The following is a 27,500-nucleotide window of genomic DNA, read 5'->3' as shown; positions in this document are numbered from 1 at the left end:
TCACTAGACATATTGCACGGAGGAAATCATGTGAAGGATATTTACATACAGTGAGTCTACAATAATCTGGGGTGAACTTTCTCTAGGGAGCCTAGATGCATGCAACAAAAAAACAAGACTTGAGCAAAGAACTAAGTTCGTCTTCAGGGAACTTTCCGGATTCGAGAATGAAGAAAGATCTGACAAGAAACATAGACGGAATGAAGGCTCACCTCATATAGGTAGTCAAAGAGCTCCAGGATGGTGAGGATACTGGCTCCTATGAAGAGACCCATCTGACCACCGATATCACCTGAAAACACACGGAGAGACCTATCTGACCACCAATATCACCTGAAAACACACAGAGAGACCCACCTGACCACCAATATCACCTGAAAACACATGGAGAGACCCATCTGACCACCGATATCACCTGAAAACACATGGAGAGACCCATCTGACCACCGATATCACCTGAAAACACACGGAGAGACCTATCTGACCACCAATATCACCTGAAAACACACGGAGAGACCCATCTGACCACCAATATCACCTGAAAACACACGGAGAGACCCATCTGACCACCGATATCACCTGAAAACACATGGAGAGACCCATCTGACCACCGATATCACCTGAAAACACACGGAGAGACCTATCTGACCACCAATATCACCTGAAAACACACGGAGAGACCCATCTGACCACCAATATCACCTGAAAACACACGGAGAGACCCATCTGACCACCGATATCACCTGAAAACACATGGAGAGACCCATCTGACCACCGATATCACCTGAAAACACATAGAGAGAACCATCTGACCACCAATATCACCTGAAAACACATGGAGAGACCTATCTGACCACCAATATCACCTGAAAACACATGGAGAGAACCATCTGACCACCGATATCACCTGAAAACACACGGAGAGACCTATCTGACCACCGATATCACCTGAAAACACACGGAGAGACCTATCTGACCACCGATATCACCTGAAAACACACGGAGAGACCTATCTGACCACCGATATCACCTGAAAACACACGGAGAGACCTATCTGACCACCGATATCACCTGAAAACACATGGAGAGAACCATCTGACCACCAATATCACCTGAAAACACATGGAGAGACCCATCTGACCACCAATATCACCTGAAAACACACGGAGAGACCTATCTGACCACCAATATCACCTGAAAACACACGGAGAGACCCATCTGACCACCAATATCACCTGAAAACACACGGAGAGACCTATCTGACCACCAATATCACCTGAAAACACATGAAGAGACCTATCTGACCACCAATATCACCTGAAAACACATGGAGAGACCCATCTGACCACCAATATCACCTGAAAACACATGGAGAGACCCATCTGACCACCAATATCACCTGAAAACACATTAAACATGAAACATACCTGACACACAAGATGAGAACACACACGATGAAACATACAGGACACGGTACATACAGAACACGGTACATACAGAACACAGTACAGACGATGAAACATACAGAACACGGTACAGACGATGAAACATACAGAACACGGTACATACAGAACACGGTACAGACGATGAAACATACAGAACACGGTACATACAGAACACGGAACAGACGATGAAACATACAGAACACGGTACATACAGAACACGGTACAGACGATGAAACATACAGAACACTGTACATACAGAACACGGTACAGACGATGAAACATACAGAACACGGTACATACAGAACACGGTACAGACGATGAAACATACAGAACACGGTACATACAGAACACGGTACAGACGATGATACATACAGAACACGGTACAGACGAGGAAACATACAGAACACGGTACAGACGATGAAGCATACAGAACACGGTACATACAGAACACGGTACAGACAAAACATACAGAACACGGTACATACAGAACACGGTACAGACGATGAAACATACAGAACACGGTACAGACGATTAAACATACAGAACACGGTACATACAGAACACGGTACATACGATGAAACATACAGAACACGGTACATACGATGAAACATACAGAACACGGTACATACAGAACACGGTACAGACGATGAAACATACAGAACACGGTACATACATAACATGGTACATACAATGAAACATACAGAACACGGTACATACATAACACGGTACAGACGATGAAACATACAGAACACGGTACATACGATGAAACATACAGAACACGGTACACACAGAACACGGTACATACGATGAAACATACAGAACACGGTACAGACGATGAAACATACAGAACACGGTACAGACGATGAAAAATACAGAACACGGTACATACAGAACACGGTACAGACGATGAAACATACAGAACAAGGTACATACAGAACACGGTACAGACGATGAAACATACAGAACACGGTACATACAGAACACAGTACATACGATGAAACATACAGAACACGGTACAGACGATGAAACATACAGAACACGGTACATACAGAACACGGTACAGACGATGAAACATACAGAACACGGTACATACAGAACACGGTACAGACAATGAAACATGCAGAACACGGTACATACAGAACACGGTACAGACGATGAAACATACAGAACACGGTACATACGATGAAACATACAGAACACGGTACACACAGAACACGGTACATACGATGAAACATACAGAACACGGTACAGACGATGAAACATACAGAACACGGTACAGACGATGAAAAATACAGAACACGGTACATACAGAACACGGTACAGACGATGAAACATACAGAACAAGGTACATACAGAACACGGTACAGACGATGAAACATACAGAACACGTTACATACAGAACACAGTACATACGATGAAACATACAGAACACGGTACAGACGATGAAACATACAGAACACGGTACAGACGATGAAACATACAGAACACGGTACATACAGAACACGGTACAGACGATGAAACATACAGAACACGGTACATACAGAACACGGTACAGACAATGAAACATGCAGAACACGGTACATACAGAACACGGTACAGACGATGAAACATACAGAACACGGTACATACAGAACACGGTACAGACGATGAAACATACAGAACACGGTACAGACGATGAAACATACAGAACACGGTACAGACGATGAAACATACAGAACACGGTACATACAGAACACGATACAGACGATGAAACATACAGAACACGGTACATACAGAACACGGTACAGACAATGAAACATGCAGAACACGGTACATACAGAACACGGTACAGACGATGAAACATACAGAACACGGTACATACAGAACACGATACAGACGATGAAACATACAGAACACGGGAACTCCTGAAGAAAGCATTAGGTTCCTGGAACCTGAAACATTGGTTCCACAATAAATGAAGTAATATTATTAAAGTATTTTTATTAAATTCAGGGGCAAAAACATAATTGAAAAAGTTTGGCGAATCAGTACATAAAAAGTATCAAAATGTATGCACTCACTGTCAGTCGATCTGGGTAAGAGCATCTGCTAAATTACTTGAATGTAATTGTAACATGTTTATAGTAATCTAATTAAAAATGTATAATAACAGTTTTTGGCAATTTTGTTCATCAATTTCCATACAACTGGTGAAAACAGCGTTTTTCTTACCCAGCAACCCTGCGAACTCGTAAGCTTTCGTCTGCTCGATGGTCTCGTAGTTCAGAGCCTCAAAGAAGATATCCAGAACCAGGATGTTATCACTGTCAACCAAGAGGGGAGGAAGAAGGAGAAGATAACTTACTGTCTATTGTAAAATGACACAGTTATTTGTCTTTGTGGTTCATTCTAACCCCCTAAGACACACTCCGACCTTAGAGCACAGGGTCAGCCACCAGGCACTACCCTTGGAGCAGTTTAGGGTTTAGGGGTTCAGTGTCTTGATCAAGGGCACAACAGCAGGAGTCGGCATCTTAAGTAAAACCTCTCATCACCAAGTCCACGTCACACTTAATACCCTCATAAAACACCAAACATTGATTGGCACGGCAAGGCTTTGTCCACATCCTTGCCTGCGTGACATCCTGTTTCTAATCTGTTTTTCCCGCTCCTCGCCTGCATGACTTCCTGTTTCTAATCGGTTTGTCCCCCTCCTCGCCTGCATGACTTCCTGTTTCTAATCGGTTTGTCCCCCTCCTCGCCTGCGTGACTTCCTGTTTCTAATCGGTTTGTCCCCCTCCTCGCCTGCATGACTTCATGTTTCTAATCTGTTTGTCCCCCTTCTCCCCTGCATGACTTCCTGTTTCTAATCTGTTTGTCCCCCTCCTCCCCTGCATGACTTCCTGTTTATAATGTGTTTGTCCCCCTCCTATTACTATTAAGTAATCGAATACTAATGTCCGTTCGGATATTAGAATAACCATGGCTATCTCTAGAGCAGTATGTATGTGTGTCAATTGCCTTCAATTCATTTCCTTCTGGCTTGGACAGGCCATTGAAGGATACATACAGAGGAAACATACAGAGAGGATACATACAGAGGAAACATACAGAGAGGAAACAAACAGAGGAAACATACAGAGGAAACAAACAGAGAGGATACAAACAGAGGAAACAAAAAGAGGAAACATACAGAGAGGATACAAACAGAGGAAACATCCAGAGAGGATACAGACAGTGGAAACATACAGAGAGGAAACATACAGAGAGGATACAAACAGAGGAAACATACAGAGAGGATACATACAGAGGAAATATACAGAGGAAACATACAGAGAGGAAACATACAGAGAGGATACAAACAGAGGAAACATACAGAGAGGAAACATACAGAGAGGATACAAACAGAGGAAACATACAGAGAGGATACATACAGAGGAAATATACAGAAGAAACATACAGAGAGGAAACATAGAGGAAACATACAGAGGAAACATACAGAGAGGATACATACAGAGAGGAAACAAACAGAGGAAACATACAGAGAGGAAACAAACAGAGGATACAAACAGAGGAAACATAAAGAGGAAACATACAGAGAGGATACAAACAGAAAGGAAACAAACAGAGGAAATGTTGTGAGTTCACCCTATTGTATTCTCTCTCTCTCTCTCAATTCAATTTGAAGGCATTTATTGGTATGGGAAACATCTCTCGCATCTCTCTCTCTCTAATCTCTCTGTCTCTCTCTCTCTCCCTCTCCCTTTCTCTTTCATCTCTCTCTCGCATCTCTCTCTCCCTCTCCCCCTTCTCTCTCATCTCTCTCTCTCTGTCTCTCTCTCTCTCTCTCTCTCTCCCTTTCTCTTTTATCTCTCTCTCATCTCTATCTGTCTCTCTCTCCCTTTCTCTTTTATCTCTCTCCCTCATCTCTATCTGTCTCTCTCTCTCTTTTCCGCTCTCTCTCTCTCTTCCTCTCTCATCTATCTCATCTCTTGTCTTTAGAATATCAAGCAGGGATTACTGTATTTTAAGGCCTCGGGGCACATAGTGGATTATTTAGTTTCGGAACATCCGGTAAACAAGTGTTATATCGAATTACAGGAATCCAACTGCAAGGCAAGTCAAACTGTCATACTGCACCCTAATTCCCTAAATAGTAGACCACTACATAGGGAATAGGGCATCGTTTGGGACAAAGTCCTAGTTCTAGTTCTATCCACATCTGAGTTTTCCATCAACAACACAGCTGTTTCTCTCTGATGCTGTTCCCAGATGAGTTTCCCCATCAACAACACAGCTGTTTCTCTCTGATGCTGTCCCCAGATGAGTTTCCCCATCAACAACACAGCTGTTTCTCTCTGATGCTGTTCCCAGATGAGTTTCCCCATCAACAACACAGCTGTTTCTCTCTGATGCTGTCCCCAGATGAGTTTCCCCATCAACAACACAGCTGTTTCTCTCTGATGCTGTTCCCATATGAGTTTCCCCATCAACAACACAGCTGTTTCTCTCTGATGCTGTCCCCAGATGAGTTTCCCCATCAACAACACAGCTGTTTCTCTCTGATGCTGTCCCCAGACGAGTTTCCCCATCAACAACACAGCTGTTTCTCTCTGATGCTGTCCCCAGATGAGTTTCCCCATCAACAACACAGCTGTTTCTCTCTGATGCTGTTCCCAGATGAGTTTCCCCATCAGCAACACAGCTGTTTCTCTCTGATGCTGTCCCCAGATGAGTTTCCCCATCAACAACACAGCTGTTTCTCTCTGATGCTGTCCCCAGATTAGTTTCCCCATCAACAACACAGCTGTTTCTCTCTGATGCTGTTCCCAGATGAGTTTCCCCATCAACAACACAGCTGTTTCTCTCTGATGCTGTCCCCAGATGAGTTTCCCCATCGACAACACAGCTGTTTCTCTCTGATGCTGTTCCCAGATGAGTTTCCCATCAACAACACAGCTGTTTCTCTCTGATGCTGTTCCCAGATTAGTTTCCCATCAACAACACAGCTGTTTCTCTCTGATGCTGTTCCCAGATGAGTTTCCCCATCAACAACACAGCTGTTTCTCTCTGATGCTGTTCCCAGATGAGTTTCCCCATCAACAACACAGCTGTTTCTCTCTGATGCTGTTCCCAGATGAGTTTCCCCATCAACAACACAGCTGTTTCTCTCTGATGTTGTTCCCAGATGAGTTTCCCCGTCAACAACACAGCTGTTTCTCTCTGATGCTGTCCCCAGATGAGTTTCCCCATCAACAACACAGCTGTTTCTCTCTGATGCTGTTCCCATATGAGTTTCCCCATCAACAACACAGCTGTTTCTCTCTGATGCTGTCCCCAGATGAGTTTCCCCATCAACAACACAGCTGTTTCTCTCTGATGCTGTCCCCAGATGAGTTTCCCCATCAACAACACAGCTGTTTCTCTCTGATGCTGTCCCCAGATGAGTTTCCCCATCAACAACACAGCTGTTTCTCTCTGATGCTGTTCCCAGATGAGTTTCCCCATCAGCAACACAGCTGTTTCTCTCTGATGCTGTCCCCAGATGAGTTTCCCCATCAACAACACAGCTGTTTCTCTCTGATGCTGTCCCCAGATTAGTTTCCCCATCAACAACACAGCTGTTTCTCTCTGATGCTGTTCCCAGATGAGTTTCCCCATCAACAACACAGCTGTTTCTCTCTGATGCTGTCCCCAGATGAGTTTCCCCATCAACAACACAGCTGTTTCTCTCTGATGCTGTTCCCAGATGAGTTTCCCATCAACAACACAGCTGTTTCTCTCTGATGCTGTTCCCAGATTAGTTTCCCATCAACAACACAGCTGTTTCTCTCTGATGCTGTTCCCAGATGAGTTTCCCCATCAACAACACAGCTGTTTCTCTCTGATGCTGTTCCCAGATGAGTTTCCCCATCAACAACACAGCTGTTTCTCTCTGATGCTGTTCCCAGATGAGTTTCCCCATCAACAACACAGCTGTTTCTCTCTGATGTTGTTCCCAGATGAGTTTCCCCATCAACAACACAGCTGTTTCTCTCTGATGTTGTTCCCAGATGAGTTTCCCCGTCAACAACACAGCTGTTTCTCTCTGATGCTGTTCCCAGATGAGTTTCCCCATCAACAACACAGCTGATAAACCAAAAGGTAAATGTTTTAATATCTGGTGTTTTGAGTGTCTATCCACACACACATCTGTGTCTTATGAATGGTTATGTAGCTGTGTCCTGTGAATGGTTATGTAGCTGTGTCCTATGAATGGTTATGTAGCTGTGTCCTATGAATGGTTATGTAGCTGTGTCTTATGAATGGTTATGTATCTGTGTCCTATGCATGGTTATGTAGCTGTGTCCTATGCATGGTTATGTAGCTGTGTCCTGTGAATGGTTATGTAGCTGTGTCTTATGAATGGTTATGTAACTGTGTCCTATGAATGGTTATGTAGCTGTGTCTTATGAATGGTTATGTATCTGTGTCCTATGAATGGTTATGTAGCTGTGTCCTATGAATGGTTATGTAGCTGTGTCCTATGAATGGTTATGTAGCTGTGTCCTATGAATGGTTATGTAGCTGTGTCCTATGAATGGTTATGTAGCTGTGTCCTATGCATGGTTATGTAGCTGTGTACTATGAATGGTTATGTAGCTGTGTCCTATGAATGGTTATGTAGCTGTGTCCTATGCATGGTTATGTAGCTGTGTACTATGCATGGTTATGTATCTGTGTCCTATGCATGGTTATGTAGCTGTGTACTATGAATGGTTATGTAGCTGTGTGATATGAATGGTTATGTATCTGTTTCTGAACATCAGACAGGATGGCATTGTCTCCCTCAATCTTTCCAATGGCTACTGCTATAAGTTTCAGGCTGCTTACCACTCTCTCCCAAAATACATCATCCAGGAGGACCCTCTTGATGGGGCCGTTGTCACGTTGTCACCTACCTTAGTTCCTTTTTATGTCTCTATTTGAGGTTGGTCAGGGCGTGAGTCGGGGTGGGCATTCTATGTTTTGTTCGTGTGTTTATATTTCTATGTGTTTGGCCTGGTATGGTTCCCAATCAGAGGCAGCTGTCAATCGTTGTCTCTGATTGAGAACCATACTTAGGTAGCATGTTTTCCCACTTTTGTTTGTGGGTGGATATTTTCAGTTTCAGTGTTTTCACCATACGGACTGTTTCGTGTGTCCTTTATTCTCTTGTTCGTTTGTATCCAGTGTTCAGTTTATTAAAGTTATCATGGACACGTACAACGCTGCACTTTGGTCTACTCCTTCTTCCACCAACGAAAATCATTACAGAACCACCCACCAAAAGAGGACCAAGCAGCGTGAAAAGGAGGAGAGGAGCTATCTGGAGGAATGGACACAGCGCGCATCCAACTCGGAAGCCAGCCGCACCAATGAGTCGGAGGAAACACCGTGCACCTGGCAACCTTGGTTAGCGCACACTGCGCCCGGCCCGCCACAGGAGTCGCTGGTGCGCGATGAGACAAGGATATCCCTACCGGCCAAACCCTCCCTAACCCGGACGACGCTAGGCCAATTGTGCATCGCCCCATGGACCTCCCGGTCACGGCCAGTTACGACAGAGCCTGGGCGCGAACCCAGGGTCTCTGGTGGCACAGCTGGCGCTGCAGTACAGCACCCTTAACCACTGCGCCACCCGGGAGGCCCAGGCTGGGGAGTATCGCCGCCCCAGGGAAGAGCTGGAGGCAGCTAAAGCCGAGTGGCGGCGATATGAGGAGTTAGCACGGCAGCGCAACAGGGACGAGAGGCAGCCCCAAAAATGTCTTGGTAGGTCAGGTAGGAGACCTGAGCCAACTCCCCTTGCTTACCGTGGCGAGAGGTTGACCGGGCAGGCACCGTGTTATGCGGTGAGGCGCACAGTGTCCCCAGTGCGCACGCATAGCCCGGTGCGCTACATCGCAGCTCCTCGTATCGGTCGGGCTAGAGTGGGCATCGAGCCAGGAGTAATGAAGCCGGCTCAGCGCATATGGTCTCCAGTGCGTCTCCTCGGCCCAGGGTATATGGCACCAGCCCTACGCACGGTGTCCCCGGTTCGACAGCACAGCCCAGTGCGGTCTGTTCCACCCCACCGCACTTGCCGGACTTGCGACTCCTTCCAGAGTCTCCCACCTGTCCGGCGCTGCCGGAGTCTCCCGTCTATTCGGGGTCTGCTGTCTGAGGACGGCGGCGAGGGTCGCCGCTCCAAAGGCGCCACCTAAGTGAGCAGAGACTAAGGTGAAGTGGGGTCCACGTCCCGCGCCAGAGCCGCCACCGCGGACAGATGCCCACCCACTTGTTCGTTTGTATCCAGTGTTCAGTTTATTAAAGTTATCATGGACATGTACCACGCTGCGCTTTGGTCTACTCCTTCTTCCACCAACGAAAATCATTACAGCTGTGTATATCGACAGACTGTGATATGGCCATTTCTTGGAGAGAGTACTTCCCCTCCAGGAGACTGTCAAACATGATGATAACACCACCCCAACGGGTGTTGCTAGGCAGCTTCAATGTAGTGCTCTTACTCTTCTCACTTTGCTTGGTGAGGTAGATTGCTGCTATAACTTGATGACCCTTCACATACCTAACCATTTCCTTGGCTCTCTTGAAAAGTGTATACATTGTTTTCAGTGCCATGATGTCCATGAGGAGCAGATTCAATACATGAGCAGCACAGCCAATGGGTGTGATGTGAGGGTAGGACTCCTCCACTTTAGACCAAGCAGCCTTCATGTTTGCAGCATTGTCTGCCACCGGTGCAAATACCTTCTGTGGTCCAAGGTCATTGACGACTGCCTTTAGCCAATCTGCAATGTAGAGACCGGTGCGTCTGTTGTCCCTTGTGTCTGTGCTCTTGTAGAATACTGGTTGAGGGGTGGAGACGATGTAGTTAATTATTCCTTGCCCACGAACATTCGACCACCCATCAGAGATGACTGCAATACAGTCTGCTTTCTATATGATTTGCTTGACCTTCAACTTGAACTCTGTTGAACTCTGCATCCAGCAAATGAGTAGATAAAGCATGTCTGGTTGGAGGGGTGTATGCTGGGTGAAGAACATTCAGAAATCTCTTCCAATACACACTGCCTGTGAGCATCAGAGGTGAACCAGTTGCACACACAGCTCGAGCAAGACATTCATTGTTATTTCTCTGACTACGTTCCTCCATTGTGTCAAAAAAAACTTCTGATTCCAGGAGGACCATGAGCTGTTGCTATCGATAAGGTATCTGATTCATCATTTTCACCTCGAATAGAAGTATAGGGACTTTGTCAGAGGTTGTTTGTTGTGAGCGCCGAGGGAACTTTATGCACTTGGCCAGATGATTCTGCATCTTTGTTGCATTCTTCACATATGATTTGGCACAGTATTTGCAAATGTACAAAGCTTGTATGTATGGAAACAGGTGAATCAACACTCCTCAGTTAGCAGGCTCAACCAAGCTAAAAACCCATATGGTAGCAACAATTGGTAGCAAGTTAGAAATGATTTAAACACACTTTGCTGTAGGCTACTATTTACTAGTTAACAAAAAAATCATGATTGTCATATACAATATATTCACCCCACCCAGTATTGTAATCAACCCTTACCAGAAAACATGTAGTCCTTGGCTCAGACAGTGTAGTAGTGTGGGCTGAATAGCATCTCATTAGTGTGTAAGATCTTCAGAATCAGCTGCACATGTGATGGAATAATGCACTGTGCATGCAGAGGTTATAGTTTAACCAAAATATGCCACAAGACCTTGGCCTTATCTGTATCCCACAAAAAAGGTTCAGTGTTATAAGCTAACTTTTTTTGATGAATTTAAACAAAATTCCTCAAAATCCCGGGTTTAACTTCCCATGGAACATTACTGGAAAGTTTCCCCCCCTTTGCACCCACACACACACACACACACACACACACACACACACACACACACACACACACACACACACACACACACACACACACACACACACACACACACACACCCCTCGCTCTCTCTCCCTCTCTTTCTCAAGACATATTTATTCATGCAAATTAATTCCAATCTGATCTGTCTCTAAACAGACGGGAGGATGAGAAGGATCCCTTTTCTATCCACTGAGAATTTAGATGATGCCGATGATGAATTTGTCTGAGGGAATGGAATAACTCTTTAACCTTTAAATAAGAAACGTGTCATCTTAATCACCGACTGTCACGGTGACTACATCTAAAGTCTTCATGATGATCCTTTTCGCAATACAACTTTAACCTTTCACAAGAAATCAATTTACAGAGAGTGCTACATGATTCTTCACATTGTCTTTCCTTTAAACGTCCACACCTGACAGATGGATAAGGAGCAGCCAGGTAAACTTACGCAATGTATTGCTCAGTCTTGTTGTACTTCTTGGCCAGGTACTTGGCTGAGGCCTTACTGGGAATCTTGACGAAGGACATCTCCTTTCCAAAGCGTGTCATGTTGCAGGGCGTCTCACACACACAGTAGTCATTATCCCTCTCCACCAGGAAGTCTAAGGACACAAGAATTGAATAGAATAGCATAGAATGGAATAGAACAGAACAGAATAGAATAGCATAGAATAGAACAGAATAGCATAGAATAGAACAGAACAGAATAGCATAGAATAGAACAGAATAGCATAGAATAGAACAGAATAGAATAGCATAGAATAGAACAGAATAGAACAGAATAGAACAGAATAGCATAGAATAGAACAGAATAGAATAGAACAGAATAAAACAGAATAGCATCGAATAGAACAGAATAGAACAGAATAGCATAGAATAGAACAGAATAGAATAGCATAGAATAGAACAGAATAGAACAGAATAGAACAGAATAGCATAGAATAGAACATAATAGAATAGAACAGAATAAAACAGAATAGCATCGAATAGAACAGAATAGAATAGCATAGAATAGGACAGAATAGAATAGAACAGAATAGAATAGAACAAAATAGAATAGAACAGAATAGAACAGAATAGAATAGAACAGAATAGAATAGAACAGAATAGAACAGAATAGAAGAGAATATACCAGAATAGAATAGAACAGAATAGAACAGAATAGAATAGAACAGAATAGAATAGCATCGAATAGAACAGAATAGAATAGAACATAATAGCATAGAATAGAACAGAATAGAATAGAACAGAATAGCATAGAATATAACAGAATAGCATAGAATATAACAGAATAGAACAAATTAGCATAGAATAGAACAGAATAAAACAGAATAGCATCGAATAGAACAGAATAGAATAGCATAGAATAGGACAGAATAGAATAGAACAGAATAGAACAGAATAGCATAGAATAGAACAGAATAAAACAGAATAGCATCGAATAGAACAGAATAGAATAGCATAGAATAGGACAGAATAGAATAGAACAGAATAGAACAGAATAGCATAGAATAGAACAGAATAGAACAGAATAGAATAGAACAGAATAGAATAGAACAGAATAGAACAGAATAGAATAGAACAGAATAGAATAGAACAGAATAGAACAGAATAGAAGAGAATAGAAGAGAATAGAATATAACAGAATATAACAGAATAGAATAGAACAGAATAGAATAGAACAGAATAGAACAGAATAGAATAGAACAGAATAGAACAGAATAGAATAGAACAGAATAGAATAGAACAGAATAGAACAGAACAGAATAGAACAGAATAGCATAGAACAGAATAGAACAGAACAGAATAGAATAGAACAGAACAGAATATAATAGAATAGAATAGAATAGAACAGAATAGAATAGAACAGAATAGAACAGAACAGAATAGAACAGAATAGCATAGAACAGAATAGAACAGAACAGAATAGAATAGAACAGAATAGCATAGAACAGAATAGCATAGAACAGAATAGAACAGAACAGAATAGAATAGAACAGAATAGAACAGAATATAATAGAATAGAATAGAACAGAATAGAACAGAATAGAACAGAACAGAATAGCATAGAACAGAATAGAACAGAACAGAATAGAATAGAACAGAATAGAACAGAATAGAATAGAACAGAATAGAATAGAACAGAATAGCATAGAACAGAATAGAACAGAACAGAATAGAACAGAATAGCATAGAACAGAATAGAACAGAACAGAATAGAATAGAACAGAATAGCATAACCAAAGATCAAGCGATGGAATAAAAAACCAATACATCGGGGAGTTATAAAGACAAGAAGCAAGAAGAGTGTTTATTCTAATAATGTATTGCATTGGATTGAAGCACCAACAGTAAGGTCATGAGAAACCAGGCAGATCACTCAAGAATGACTTCGAAACAGAACCATACTGAACAGGAGAAATGAACCCAGGGTGTCAAAAACACTTTTAAATTTCACTTTTGCAGCAAATCTGAAATACGTGGATAAACATGAAATTATGCAGTGAGACTATGAGAGCAACTTAGAAATTTGACGTTTGGAGAAATGTGGATAAACATCTAATTTTGCTGTAAGACTGAGAGCTTATTGTGAGAAGCAGACAAAGCCCTGATTAGGTAGAAAGACACGGGACAATTTCAAAGGATCAAGCGGAAAAATAGACAGACAGACAGACAGACAGACAGACAGACAGACAGACAGAACGAACGAAAGAGCAAAAGAGAGAGACAGAGAGAGAGAGAGAGCGAGAGCGAAAGAGAGAGAGATAGAGAGAGACAGACAGAGAGAGAGAGAGAGAGCGAAAGAGAGAGAGATAGAGAGAGACAGACAGAGAGAGAAAAACAGAAAGCGAGAGAGAGAGAGAGAGAGAAACAGAGAGAAAGAGAGAGAAAACAGAGAGAGACAGACAGACAGCCAGACAGACAGCCAGACAGACAGCCAGACAGACAGCCAGCCAGACAGAGGTTTAACTTACCCAAGGCAGGGTCGGCACACTCCTTGTACTGCTCTGGGGTACAGTAAGGGGCATCTCCTGAGGAAGACAGAACACAACGTCCTGGATGAAGACATAACAGAGACAGAACACAGCGTCCTGGATGAAGAAGAGTAGGAAGATGATGAAGAGGGACTTGTTTGGCATTTTTACAACACTTCTTTTTCCTTTCTCTGGTCTGTCTCATCTGCCTAGAAAACATCTCCCTAAAATGTGATCTAATCTCCTGATGAAATGTAATTCATTGATTTCGTTAACACGGGGATGTCCTTTCATTTTCTCTAGATTGCACAAACTCTTCGATCAGCGACAACACAGTTAGAGACACACCACAACAACCTGATGTCCAGAGATACAGTGAATTAGCGCCCGATTCCGTCATATAACTACACTTATTCACATCCCAGCCACACTGTTCATATCCAGTACCACCTGGCAGATCAGGTGAGGAATGACGAATGAGATCATGACAGAAGCTACAGAGGAGGACGGGGTCCCAGACGACTGCCTATTCCCTAGATAGTGCATTACGTTTTTGACCAGAGGCCCCTTTTAGTCAAACATTTCTGCACCAAAGGGGAATAGGGGAATAGGGGAATAGGCTGCCATTTTGGGACAGTATGGAGGATGGTTCCTTCACAGTGCAGGTGACTGATGGATACTCTGAGGACAAGTGTCTCTCAGAATAATTACTGTTGAGACTGTTACTGGGACCCCGTTAGAGTGTTGGACTAGTAACCGAAAGGTTGCAAGTAGCCGAAAGGTTGCAAGTAGCCGAAAGGTTGCAAGTAGCCGAAAGGTTGCAAGTAGACGAAAGGTTGCAAGTAACCGAAAGGTTGCAAGTTCAAACCCCCGAGCTGACAAGGTACAAATCTGTCGTTCTGCTCCTGAACAGGCAGTTAACCCACTGTTCCTAGGCCGTCATTGAAAATAAGAATTTGTTCTTAACTGACTTGCCTAGTTAAATAAAGGTAAAATAAAAAAATTAAAATAAAACTGTTACTTCAAACGAGCACCAATTACACGTGCGTGCTGGTTATAGGAGCAATTCAGAATAAAATCTAGATTGCACATTAAGATAGCATTGATTTGGCTGACAACCATGGTTTCTATAACCACAATACAAATTATATTCCACAATTTGATGGGTCTAATCGGGAATTAAGTAGAACAAGTTTTGTATGGCTGGCCCTTAACACTAATTAGGCTGACAAACATCGGCATAACAATTGTTCTGACAAATCCAGCACAACCAATCTAGTCTGCTACTACCCCTTTAACAAGAGATTGCGGGAAAATAGAATCTTTACTTTTTCTGTCTTTCTCATCTTCAGCCTAGTCACCTCTGTCTCTAAGATACACAATCCATCACACTCAACAAACCTTGCCTATGCCGCTCGGCCATCGCTCATCCATATATTTACATGCACATATTCTCATTCACCCCTTTTAGATCTGTGTGTATTAGGTAGTTGCTGTGGAATTGTTAGATTACTTGTTAGATATTACTGCATTGTCGGAACTAGAAGCACAAGCATTTCACTACACTCACATTAACATCTGCTAACCATGTGTATGTGGCAAATAAAATGTGATATGATTTGAGAGTTGAGATAAAAACTCCATTGCAGCATGTGCCAACTAACCCCACTGAACAAAATCTGTTTTAATAGTTTTGTTGGATCCCTATAGAGTCAGTGACATACAGGATGACTGAGTCATGGATCCCTATAGAGTCAGTGACATACAGGATGACTGAGTCATGGATCCCTATAGAGTCAGTCACATACAGGATGACTGAGTCGTGGATCCCTATAGAGTCAGTGACATACAGGATGACTGAGTCATGGATCCCTATAGAGTCAGTCACATACAGGATGACTGAGTCATGGATCCCTATAGAGTCAGTGACATACAGGATGACTGAGTCATGGATCCCTATAGAGTCAGTGACATACAGGATGACTGAGTCATGGTTCCCTATAGAGTCAGTCACATACAGGATGACTGAGTCATGGATCCCTATAGAGTCAGTGACATACAGGATGACTGAGTCATGGATCCCTATAGAGTCAGTGACATACAGGATGACTGAGTCATGGTTCCCTATAGAGTCAGTGACATACAGGATGACTGAGTCATGGTTCCCTATAGAGTCAGTGACATACAGGATGACTGAGTCATGGTTCCCTACAGAGTCAGTGACAACAGAGACGATGACATATGCCGCGTTCACGTGCTAGTCGGAACTAGGAAACTCTGAAGTTTTAGACTTGCTATTAGGTTGTAGTTAAACTCATGCAGCATTCAAACCAGTTAGCATGTCGGAAATGTCAATTTCCTGGTTCCCACTAGCACGTGAACGCGGAGTCATGATTCCCCATAGTGTCAGTAACAGAGAAGATGGCGGTTTATAGTGAGTGACAAAGAGGATGACTAAGCACATGGTAGGTGGAATTTTCCAACATTCTATATTTTTCTAGGGACAGCTCATAGACTTAGTCAGATGACTCTTCTTTGGATCTGTCCCTTTGTGGCATCTGTGAGAGCACGGGCAGCGCCATTGAGGCCATCTCCATTTTAAAGTAGTGCATTTTATTATTCTACTATTTCTATGAGATGGTAATCCAACTGAAAGGGGGGCGTACTGCCACCTGGAGGCTGTTGTTTGAACAGGTATAAAGACAAGGTTGGTGATTTTTCTGCCACCTGCAGTTATGGAATGAGCATAATTCATTGGCTGATCCCTCCTGATGACCTGGATGGAATCATGTGATCCTTCCTTAACCAATAGGAAGTCCCACCGCAATATCAGTGTCCTTGCAATTAAAAAAAAAAAAAAAAATTCAAAGTATTGATCTCTATCTATTTTTATGGGGCAGCTCTGCGTCTAGGGCTGAAATTAATGTGACTGGTTAAGTTTGGAAAATAAATGTGATTGGTTAAGATTGGGGTTAGGGGTTGGGTTAAGTTTAGGTAAGACATATGATTAGTTAAAGGGATAGTTCACCCAAATTACAAATGACACATTTAAGCAAGGGGTGTCAAACTCATTCCATGGAGGGCCTACTGCCAGCAGGTTTTTTCCTTTCAATTAAGACCTAGACAACCAGGTGAGGGGAGTTCCTTACTGAGACCTAGACAACCAGGTGAGAGGAGTCCTTTACTAAAGACCTAGACAACCAGGTGAGGGGAGTTCTTTACTAAAGACCTAGACAACCAGGTGAGGGGAGTTCCTTACTGTGACCTACTAGACAACCAGGTGAGGGGAGTTCCTTACTGAGACAACCAGGTGAGTGGAGTTCTTTACTGAGACCTAGACAACCAGGTGAGGGGAGTTCCTTACTGAGACCTAGACAACCAGGTGAGGGGAGTTCCTTACTGTGACCTAGACAACCAGGTGAGGGGAGTTCCTTACTGTGACCTAGACAACCAGGTGAGGGGAGTTCTTTACTAATTAGTGACCTCAATCAAGTGCAAGGGAGGAGAGAAAACCTGCATACTCTCAGATATAAGTTACCAGGGTTACAGAAAGTGTTTATGCCAAAGCAGTAAAGAGAGTGATAGAGGATGATGGGCACAGGGTGAGGGATACTGAGAGGATTCCTGTGAATAGGCAGAGAACAAGAGAGAGTGATGGGAAGAATATGTGCCTCAGTAAGGTGGGCTTTTAAGCATTCATAGCCTTGGTTGGTAATTGTACTTCAGAAATGGATCGTAAAGTCACAGAAGTTAGAGGTTGTGGTGGCAGCGGCAGAGAAATGCTTGGGAATGTGATGATTTTCTGCAGAACAGCTGCAGGGGAGGTTGAGGTGTAGTGATATGTCCTCTCAGACCGTAGGACGAGACAGGGTTAAATAGTGGAATGGGCTGGCAGGGCAAATAGTTGGCATGGCAATTTAACCAATAGTTGTATTATAATTTTAAAGAATATAATGAATGTAGGTTGGTTGTGAATGGCCTCACACACCAGTACAGTAGGGGGTAGGGCTGTTGTCTGTATTACCGACCACACCAGTACAGTAGGGGGTAGGGCTGTTGTCTGTATTACCGACCACACCAGTACAGTAGGGGGTAGGGCTGTTGTCTGTATTACCGCCACACCAGCGGTCACGAGTCATGAAATTCAGGTGACCGTTTAGTCACAGTAATTAGGCTTCTCCAAGCTCTGATGCTGCTGATGGTCATTAGTAGTCTACCAAACTTCCTAACTGCCGGGTACTCAGCACTCTATTGTCCCTCTAATCACTCTGACATCAATGCTAATGTGATCGAAAATCTAATCAATCACTTCATGAGATCCCATGAGCTCATGTTGCTCAACATCTCTATAGGCTATGCAATCATACAAGAAAACAGAGTGATGGTCTGGTCTCCATTAAAAAGAAGAGGATCCCATCAGCTTTCTATAGGCTAGGCCTGCTATATTTATTCATCAACTTTTCTAATATTAAGCACATTGCTTCTCTTTACAACAGTAGTATAGCCAACCTGGCTGGAATAAAAATGAACCAGGGGAAAAGTGTCCTCCATTCTCTATAGGTGACATGTATTTTTTCCCCTGCCCCTGTTTCGATACAGGTGCATGATATTAGTCCATTCTAAATTCTAACACATTTCAAACATATATTATTTAGTCTAAGTAAAGAGAAGATTTAAATCAAGAATAGTCTGATGGGTGACAATATAAGCCTATCAATGACATATTATCACTTTGTGAGTGATGCCCAGCATAAGAAAGAATACATTTTATTTTTCTAATCATAGTCACACACCTCATGTAGTCTAGCCCATAGGCCTATATGTTTTGATGAGGTTAGTATCACACCTCATGTATTCTAGCCCATAGGCCTATATGTTTTAATAAGGTTAGTATCACACCTCATGTATTCTATCCTATAGGCCTATATGTTTTAATAAGGTTAGTATCACACCTCATGTATTCTAGCCCATAGGCCTATATGTTTTAATAAGGTTAGTATCACACCTCATGTATTCTAGCCCATAGGCCTATATGTTTTAATAAGGTTAGTATCACACCTCATGTATTCTATCCTATAGGCCTATATGTTTTAATAAGGTTAGTATCACACCTCATGTATTCCCATAGGCCTATATGTTTTAATAAGGTTAGTATCACACCTCATGTATTCTATCCTATAGGCCTATATGTTTTAATAAGGTTAGTATCACACCTCATGTATTCTATCCTATAGGCCTATATGTTTTAATAAGGTTAGTATCACACCTCATGTATTCCCATAGGCCCATATGTTTTAATAAGGTTAGTATCACACCTCATGTATTCTATCCTATAGGTCTATATGTTTTAATAAGGTTAGTATCACACCTCATGTATTCCCATAGGCCCATATGTTTTAATAAGGTTAGTATCACACCTCATGTATTCTAGCCCATAGGCCTATATGTTTTAATATGGTTAGTATCACACCTCATGTATTCTATCCTATAGGCCTATATGTTTTAATAAGGTTAGTATCACACCTCATGTATTCCCATAGGCCTATATGTTTTAATAAGGTTAGTATCACACCTCATGTATTCTATCCTATAGGTCTATATGTTTTAATAAGGTTAGTATCACACCTCATGTATTCTATCCTATAGGTCTATATGTTTTAATAAGGTTAGTATCACACCTCATGTATTCTATCCTATAGGTCTATATGTTTTAATAAGGTTAGTATCACACCTCATGTATTCTATCCCATAGGCCTATAAGTTTTAATAAGGTTAGTATCACACCTCATTTATTCTATCCTATAGGTCTATATGTTTTAATAAGGTTAGTATCACACCTCATGTATTCTATCCTATAGGTCTATATGTTTTAATAAGGTTAGTATCACACCTCATGTATTCTATCCTATAGGCCCATATGTTTTAATAAGGTTAGTATCACACCTCATGTATTCTATCCCATAGGCCTATATGTTTTAATAAGGTTAGTATCACACCTCATGTATTCTATCCTATAGGTCTATATGTTTTAATAAGGTTAGTATCACACCTCATGTATTCCCATAGGCCTATATGTTTTAATAAGGTTAGTATCACACCTCATGTATTCTATCCTATAGGCCTATATGTTTTAATAAGGTTAGTATCACACCTCATGTATTCCCATAGGCCTATATGTTTTAATAAGGTTAGTATCACACCTCATGTATTCCCATAGGCCCATATGTTTTAATAAGGTTAGTATCACACCTCATGTATTCTATCCTATAGGCCTATATGTTTTAATAAGGTTAGTATCACACCTCATGTATTCTATCCTATAGGCCTATATGTTTTAATAAGGTTAGTATCACACCTCATGTATTCTATCCTATAGGCCTATATGTTTTAATAAGGTTAGTATCACACCTCATGTATTCTAGCCCATAGGTCTATATGTTTTAATAAGGTTAGTATCACACCTCATGTAGTCTATCCTATAGGCCTATATGTTTTAATAAGGTTAGTATCACACCTCATGTAGTCTATCCTATAGGCCTATATGTTTTAATATGGTTAGTATCACACCTCATGTATTCTATCCTATAGGCCTATATGTTTTAATAAGGTTAGTATCACACCTCATGTATTCCCATAGGCCTATATGTTTTAATAAGGTTAGTATCACACCTCATGTATTCTATCCTATAGGCCTATATGTTTTAATAAGGTTAGTATCACACCTCATGTATTCTATCCTATAGGCCTATATGTTTTAATAAGGTTAGTATCACACCTCATGTATTCTATCCTATAGGCCTATATGTTTTAATAAGGTTAGTATCACACCTCATGTAACCTAGCCCATAGGCCCATATGTTTCAATGAGGTTTGTAATCACAACTAAAGTGGCCAAATAACTTCTTCAAATGAAACAGATTAATCCACTTTACAAGGAGTGTAGAGCCTAACTAGTATTAACAAGGGGTGTAGAGCCTAACTAGTATTAACAAGGGGTGTAGAGCCTAACTAGTATTAACAAGAGGGGTGTAGAGCCTAACTGGTATTAACAAGGGGTGAAAGAGCCTAACTAGTATTAACAAGGGGTGTAGAGCCTAACTAGTATTAACAAGGGGTGTAGAGCCTAACTAGTATTAACAAGAGGGGTGTAGAGCCTAACTAGTATTAACAAGGGGTGTAGAGCCTAACTAGTATTAACAAGGGGTGTAGAGCCTAACTGGTATTAACAAGGGGTGTAGAGCCTAACTAGTATATATAAGCAGCGTGTGAGTTCACCTTTATAATAAAAACATTACATGTATAATTGTATTTGCAGTCTCTTTTGATAATGGTGTTTTACACTAATGGAACATTCATGCTTATAACCTACTACTGTGTTCGCATTGCTGCTCTTATAATGTGAAGAAATAGCCTAATAGTTCATCAACATTTTAAGCTAAACGTTCTGGTCTGTTGCGTCAACCATATTGCGCAACAAAGTGGTTTTGATGCTTGTGGTTGTTTTAATATGGGGAGCTATTGCATCCCACAACTGTCCCAAACTATGTTTTAATATGGGGATCTATCGCATCCCACAACTGTCCCAGACTATGTTTTAATATGGGATCTATCGCATCCCACAACTGTCCCAGACTATGTTTTAATTTGGGATCTATCGCATCCCACAACTGTCCCAGACTATGTTTTAATATGGGATCTATCGCATCCCACAACTGTCCCAGACTATGTTTTAATATGGGATCTATCGCATCCCACAACTGTCCCAGACTATGTTTTAATATGGGGATCTATCGCATCCCACAACTGTCCCAGACTATGTTTTAATATGGGGATCTATCGCATCCCACAACTGTCCCAGACTATGTTTTAATATGGGATCTATCGCATCCCACAACAGTCCCAGACTATGTTTTAATATGGGGATCTATCGCATCCCACAACTGTCCCAGACTATGTTTTAATATGGGATCTATCGCATCCCACAACTGTCCCAGACTATGTTTTAATATGGGATCTATCGCATCCCACAACTGTCCCAGACTATGTTTTAATATGGGATCTATCGCATCCCACAACAGTCCCAGACTATGTTTTAATATGGGGATCTATCGCATCCCACAACTGTCCCAGACTATGTTTTAATATGGGATCTATCGCATCCCACAACAGTCCCAGACTATGTTTTAATATGAGGATCTATCGCATCCCACAACTGTCCCAGACGATGTTTTGTAATATTTATTTCTAGCACAGAATAGCATTTTCTACTTTTGTAATATGGGCAGTGACGACCCGTCATTCAGGGCAGATGGGTTGTCTGTTTTGCATGCTATTTTGGCATATTAATGCCAGTCAAAAATGCGTGTCAAAAATCAATTTGCAAACAATGTAAAAACAAATATACAAATCCTTTGAGTTAATAAAGCCTCCAAACAAACATGGTCTCTTTCTTTTGTACATTGTCTTTCATTTTAAGGGGAGGATCAGCTTTAATATTTCGGAAAGATCGTTGCTTCCATCAATGTAATTGTCTGCATCATTTCCAATCCCCCATATATTTTTGGGGTAAATATATATATCCATACACACATGCATATATGCATATATATACACATATATACATACACATACCTATATAGACATACATACTTTTAAAAATAATATACCTTTTTTATTATTATTCCCCGCAAACCCTACCGCCGATCCCCCAATTGGAGTAAACTAATAAACACTTTGGCTTCTACCTTCACTTTATACATCTTACACTCAATCTATTTTACAATAGTTATATTTTGTTTGTTTTTAGTCCTTCCTCCTATTTCTGATGTCCATCCAGTTTGATTTATATTTGTAACTGTGCTATTTCACAACATTTCTGAACCGATATACATTTTACAGACCCTGTATGTTTTACATTGGTTATCTTGTTTAGTCCTACCCTTGAGCTCCATTCATCCCCTCCCATCTATCTCTCAACACCATCCAGTCCCACCTTTCAGCTCCATTCAACCCCTCCCATCTATCTCTTAACACCATCCAGTCCCAACCTTCAGCTCCATTCAACCCCTCCCATCTATCTCTCAACACCATCCAGTCCCAACCTTCAGCTCCATTCAACCCCTCCCATCTATCTCTTAACACCATCCAGTCCCATCCTTCAGCTCCATTCAACCCCTCCCATCTATCTCTGAACACCATCCAGTCCCATCCTTCAGCTCCATTCAACCCCTCCCATCTATCTCTTAACACCATCCAGTCCCAACCTTCAGCTCCATTCAACCCCTCCCATCTATCTCTCAACACCATCCAGTCCCACCCTTCAGCTCCGTTGAGCCCCTCCCATCTATCTCTTAACACCATCCAGTCCCAACCTTCAGCTCCATTCAACCCCTCCCATCTATCTCTCAACACCATCCAGTCCCAACCTTCAGCTCCATTCAACCCCTCCCATCTATCTCTTAACACCATCCAGTCCCATCCTTCAGCTCCATTCAACCCCTCCCATCTATCTCTTAACACCATCCAGTCCCAACCTTCAGCTCCGTTGAACCCCTCCCATCTATCTCTTAACACCATCCAGTCCCATCCTTCAGCTCCATTCAACCCCTCCCATCTATCTCTTAACACCATCCAGTCCCAACCTTCAGCTCCATTCAACCCCTCCCATCTATCTCTCAACACCATCCAGTCCCACCCTTCAGCTCCGTTGAACCCCTCCCATCTATCTCTTAACACCATCCAGTCCCATCCTTCAGCTCCATTCAACCCCTCCCATCTAGCTCTTAACACCATCCAGTCCCAACCTTCAGCTCTATTCAACCCCTCCCATCTATCTCTCAACACCATCCAGTCCCAACCTTCAGCTCCATTCAACCCCTCCCATCTATCTCTTAACACCATCCAGTCCCAACCTTCAGCTCCATTCAACCCCTCCCATCTATCTCTCAACACCATCCAGTCCCACCCTTCAGCTCCGTTGAACCCCTCCCATCTATCTCTCAACACCATCCAGTCCCATCCTTCAGCTCCATTCAACCCCTCCCATCTATCTCTTAACACCATCCAGTCCCACCCTTCAGCTCCGTTGAACCCCTCCCATCTATCTCTCAACACCATCCAGTCCCACCCTTCAGCTCCGTTGAACCCCTCCCATCTATCTCTTAACACCATCCAGTCCCAACCTTCAGCTCCATTCAACCCCTCCCATCTATCTCTCAACACCATCCAGTCCCAACCTTCAGCTCCATTCAACCCCTCCCATCTATCTCTTAACACCATCCAGTCCCATCCTTCAGCTCCATTCAACCCCTCCCATCTATCTCTTAACACCATCCAGTCCCAACCTTCAGCTCCGTTGAACCCCTCCCATCTATCTCTTAACACCATCCAGTCCCATCCTTCAGCTCCATTCAACCCCTCCCATCTATCTCTTAACACCATCCAGTCCCAACCTTCAGCTCCATTCAACCCCTCCCATCTATCTCTCAACACCATCCAGTCCCACCCTTCTGCTCCGTTGAACCCCTCCCATCTATCTCTTAACACCATCCAGTCCCATCCTTCAGCTCCATTCAACCCCTCCCATCTAGCTCTTAACACCATCCAGTCCCAACCTTCAGCTCTATTCAACCCCTCCCATCTATCTCTCAACACCATCCAGTCCCAACCTTCAGCTCCATTCAACCCCTCCCATCTATCTCTTAACACCATCCAGTCCCAACCTTCAGCTCCATTCAACCCCTCCCATCTATCTCTCAACACCATCCAGTCCCACCCTTCAGCTCCGTTGAACCCCTCCCATCTATCTCTCAACACCATCCAGTCCCATCCTTCAGCTCCATTCAACCCCTCCCATCTATCTCTTAACACCATCCAGTCCCACCCTTCAGCTCCGTTGAACCCCTCCCATCTATCTCTTAACACCATCCAGTCCCATCCTTCAGCTCCATTCAACCCCTCCCATCTATCTCTCAACACCATCCAGTCCCATCCTTCAGCTCCCTTCAACCCCTCCCATTATTCTCTTAACACCATCCAGTCCCATCCTTCAGCTCCATTCAACCCCTCCCATCTATCTCTCAACACCATCCAGTCCCATCCTTCAGCTCCATTCAACCCCTCCCATCTATCTCTCAACACCATCCAGTCCCATCCTTCAGCTCCATTCAACCCCTCCCATCTATCTCTTAACACCATCCAGTCCCATCCTTCAGCTCCATTCAACCCCTCCCATCTATCTCTTAACACCATCCATTTCGTTTTTTTATTTGCCATATATTTTTCAACTGTGCTGTGATGCTTCACAAAAGTACTGAACCTTTTTTATTCTCATAGCTTCTACAGATTGTACATTAAAAATAAACATTTTTGCTAAAATAATTATTATATTATTGATTGATTTACTATGGCTTTTCTGCAGCGTTAGTGGCTATCTGCAGCGTTAGTTCTCGGCAAATGTTAAAATTCTTCAGCCATCCCTGGACCTATGACCAAGCTACAGCACCAAAACAAATGATCTAATGACTCTGCCTCCTCACAGCAAAATCTGCAGAGCTGGGAAAATTGTATCCCCCATATATATAACATTCTATTGGTTGCAAGAATTTTGTATAGTAAATTCTATTGAAAAATTTGAAGTTTTGAATCCGGCGTTGTTTTGCGTATCAATTCATAATGGGTACATCGAAAATCTCTTCCCAACTATTTTGCAAAGCTGTCCGTTTTTTGGTCTTTAAATTACATTTTTGTATTCTTGAGTAAGGCAGCTCGAAAATGCAGGTGTTTCAGCCTAGCTCAGTGCTTTCTGTAGTGGTTGGCCAGTCAGCGGGAAAATATGGAGTGTAGGGGTTAGTTAAGTTATTTAGTTGCGCCGTGATTGGCTCAGTGTTCTGTCACTCCTGGGGACACTACGTGACTGCCCAATCTAAGGGTAGAGATAAAGGTGCTGCCATAGATTTACATTAGAAGTGCCCATCCAAGAAGGCTCAATTTCATTGGCCACAGATACAATTATGTCAAATCATGTTATATCTACAGTAGATTTGATTGGACTGATCATGTCAACATCATACTTTCAAAATCGTAGCTATCAGTCATCATAAATCAAGTCAACAATCTACTTGCAAATCCTTTTTGTTGCATGAAGATAAATAATAAAGATAATTTATAGATAAAACGTATCGGTGCTCATCGGCCATTGGCCATAAACATGACACAAGTCAGAAATCGCAAATTTAACAATGAGTTGTTTGGAAGGAATCCGTGACGAACTGCATGCATTGCAAAGCAATCACTAGCCTGCTATTCAGTGGAGTGGGTGTGTGGACCCAATTCTGGGTTTAAGGGTCTCTTTTCCAAGCTTAAAATGATAAACATTCAACATTGGCCATGCTGTCAATCCAGCCTGATTTCTGCAGGGCTCAATACAACTGTTAACTCAGAACTAGACAATCTGAGTTCAGTGAGTTCAAGACAAACTCAGGAAAAAAATTAGCTCTGACTGTGCAAATACGTTTTGAATGGTCATGCAACTCAGAATTTGAAGTCGTAAATTCGGGCCTCTTTCTAGAGCTCCGACCTGAAGACGTGATTTTTTCATTTGTTTTCAGAGTTCCCAGTTGTCTTGAAAGCACCATAAATCCAGAGAACGGCAGATTTTTATGACAAAGTTTGATGACAAGATTTGCCCACGAGGGACCGCCATGCCACCTCCCTGTTCAAGTGAGCACAGCACAACAAGGTCCAAAAATATACTGTATGCTGCGGCATAAATTATGTAATATGCCAGGGAGATGTGTATACTGTAGCTAAGAAAGTAATACTAAGTGTATGTTGTGTAGTAAGCTGTTGGTAGCCAATGTGCCTCACCCTAATAATTTGGTCCATTTCCCCTCATAACTTAGCCCACTGTTCTGACTTGGTGGTGCACATGTAGCCTATATCCTGTAATCATTGAATATTGTAAGAGCTTTCATTGTCTGCTGATATGCCCCCTTTATTTATCCTACGGTTCTGACTTGGTGTACAGGGAGAATACTGTAAGAACGGCCCATGATCTGAATTCTGCTGTACATTTCAAAAGTGCTGAACAAATAGTTACATTGACTATGTCCGTCCTATCTCTCTCATTAATGTCTTAATCTAAATTACGGATTGCCTCTGATCCTCTCGTCGTCCCCTTATGCCATAG

General features: G+C 42.4%; 1 protein-coding gene across 1 annotated transcript in view; it reads right to left on the bottom strand.

Moving 5' to 3' along the window:
* Positions 1–27,500, bottom strand: part of LOC139371449 (acid-sensing ion channel 1-like) — a 453,322-nt gene that overhangs the window by 3,053 nt on the left and 422,769 nt on the right. Inside the window, exons 6-9 of the mRNA XM_071111871.1 lie at positions 14,312–14,368; positions 11,785–11,938; positions 3,657–3,748; positions 213–292 (exon numbers count right to left, since the gene is read on the bottom strand). Of these exons, the coding sequence (XP_070967972.1) occupies positions 213–292; positions 3,657–3,748; positions 11,785–11,938; positions 14,312–14,368 (383 nt within the window). The remainder of the gene's footprint in view (positions 1–212; positions 293–3,656; positions 3,749–11,784; positions 11,939–14,311; positions 14,369–27,500) is intronic.

Source organism: Oncorhynchus clarkii, chromosome 17 (assembly GCF_045791955.1).
Source record: "Oncorhynchus clarkii lewisi isolate Uvic-CL-2024 chromosome 17, UVic_Ocla_1.0, whole genome shotgun sequence".
In the NCBI taxonomy this organism is placed as follows: domain Eukaryota; kingdom Metazoa; phylum Chordata; class Actinopteri; order Salmoniformes; family Salmonidae; genus Oncorhynchus; species Oncorhynchus clarkii.
Note: the sequence above shows the minus strand (reverse complement) of the source record. Positions and strands in the feature narration are given on the sequence as shown.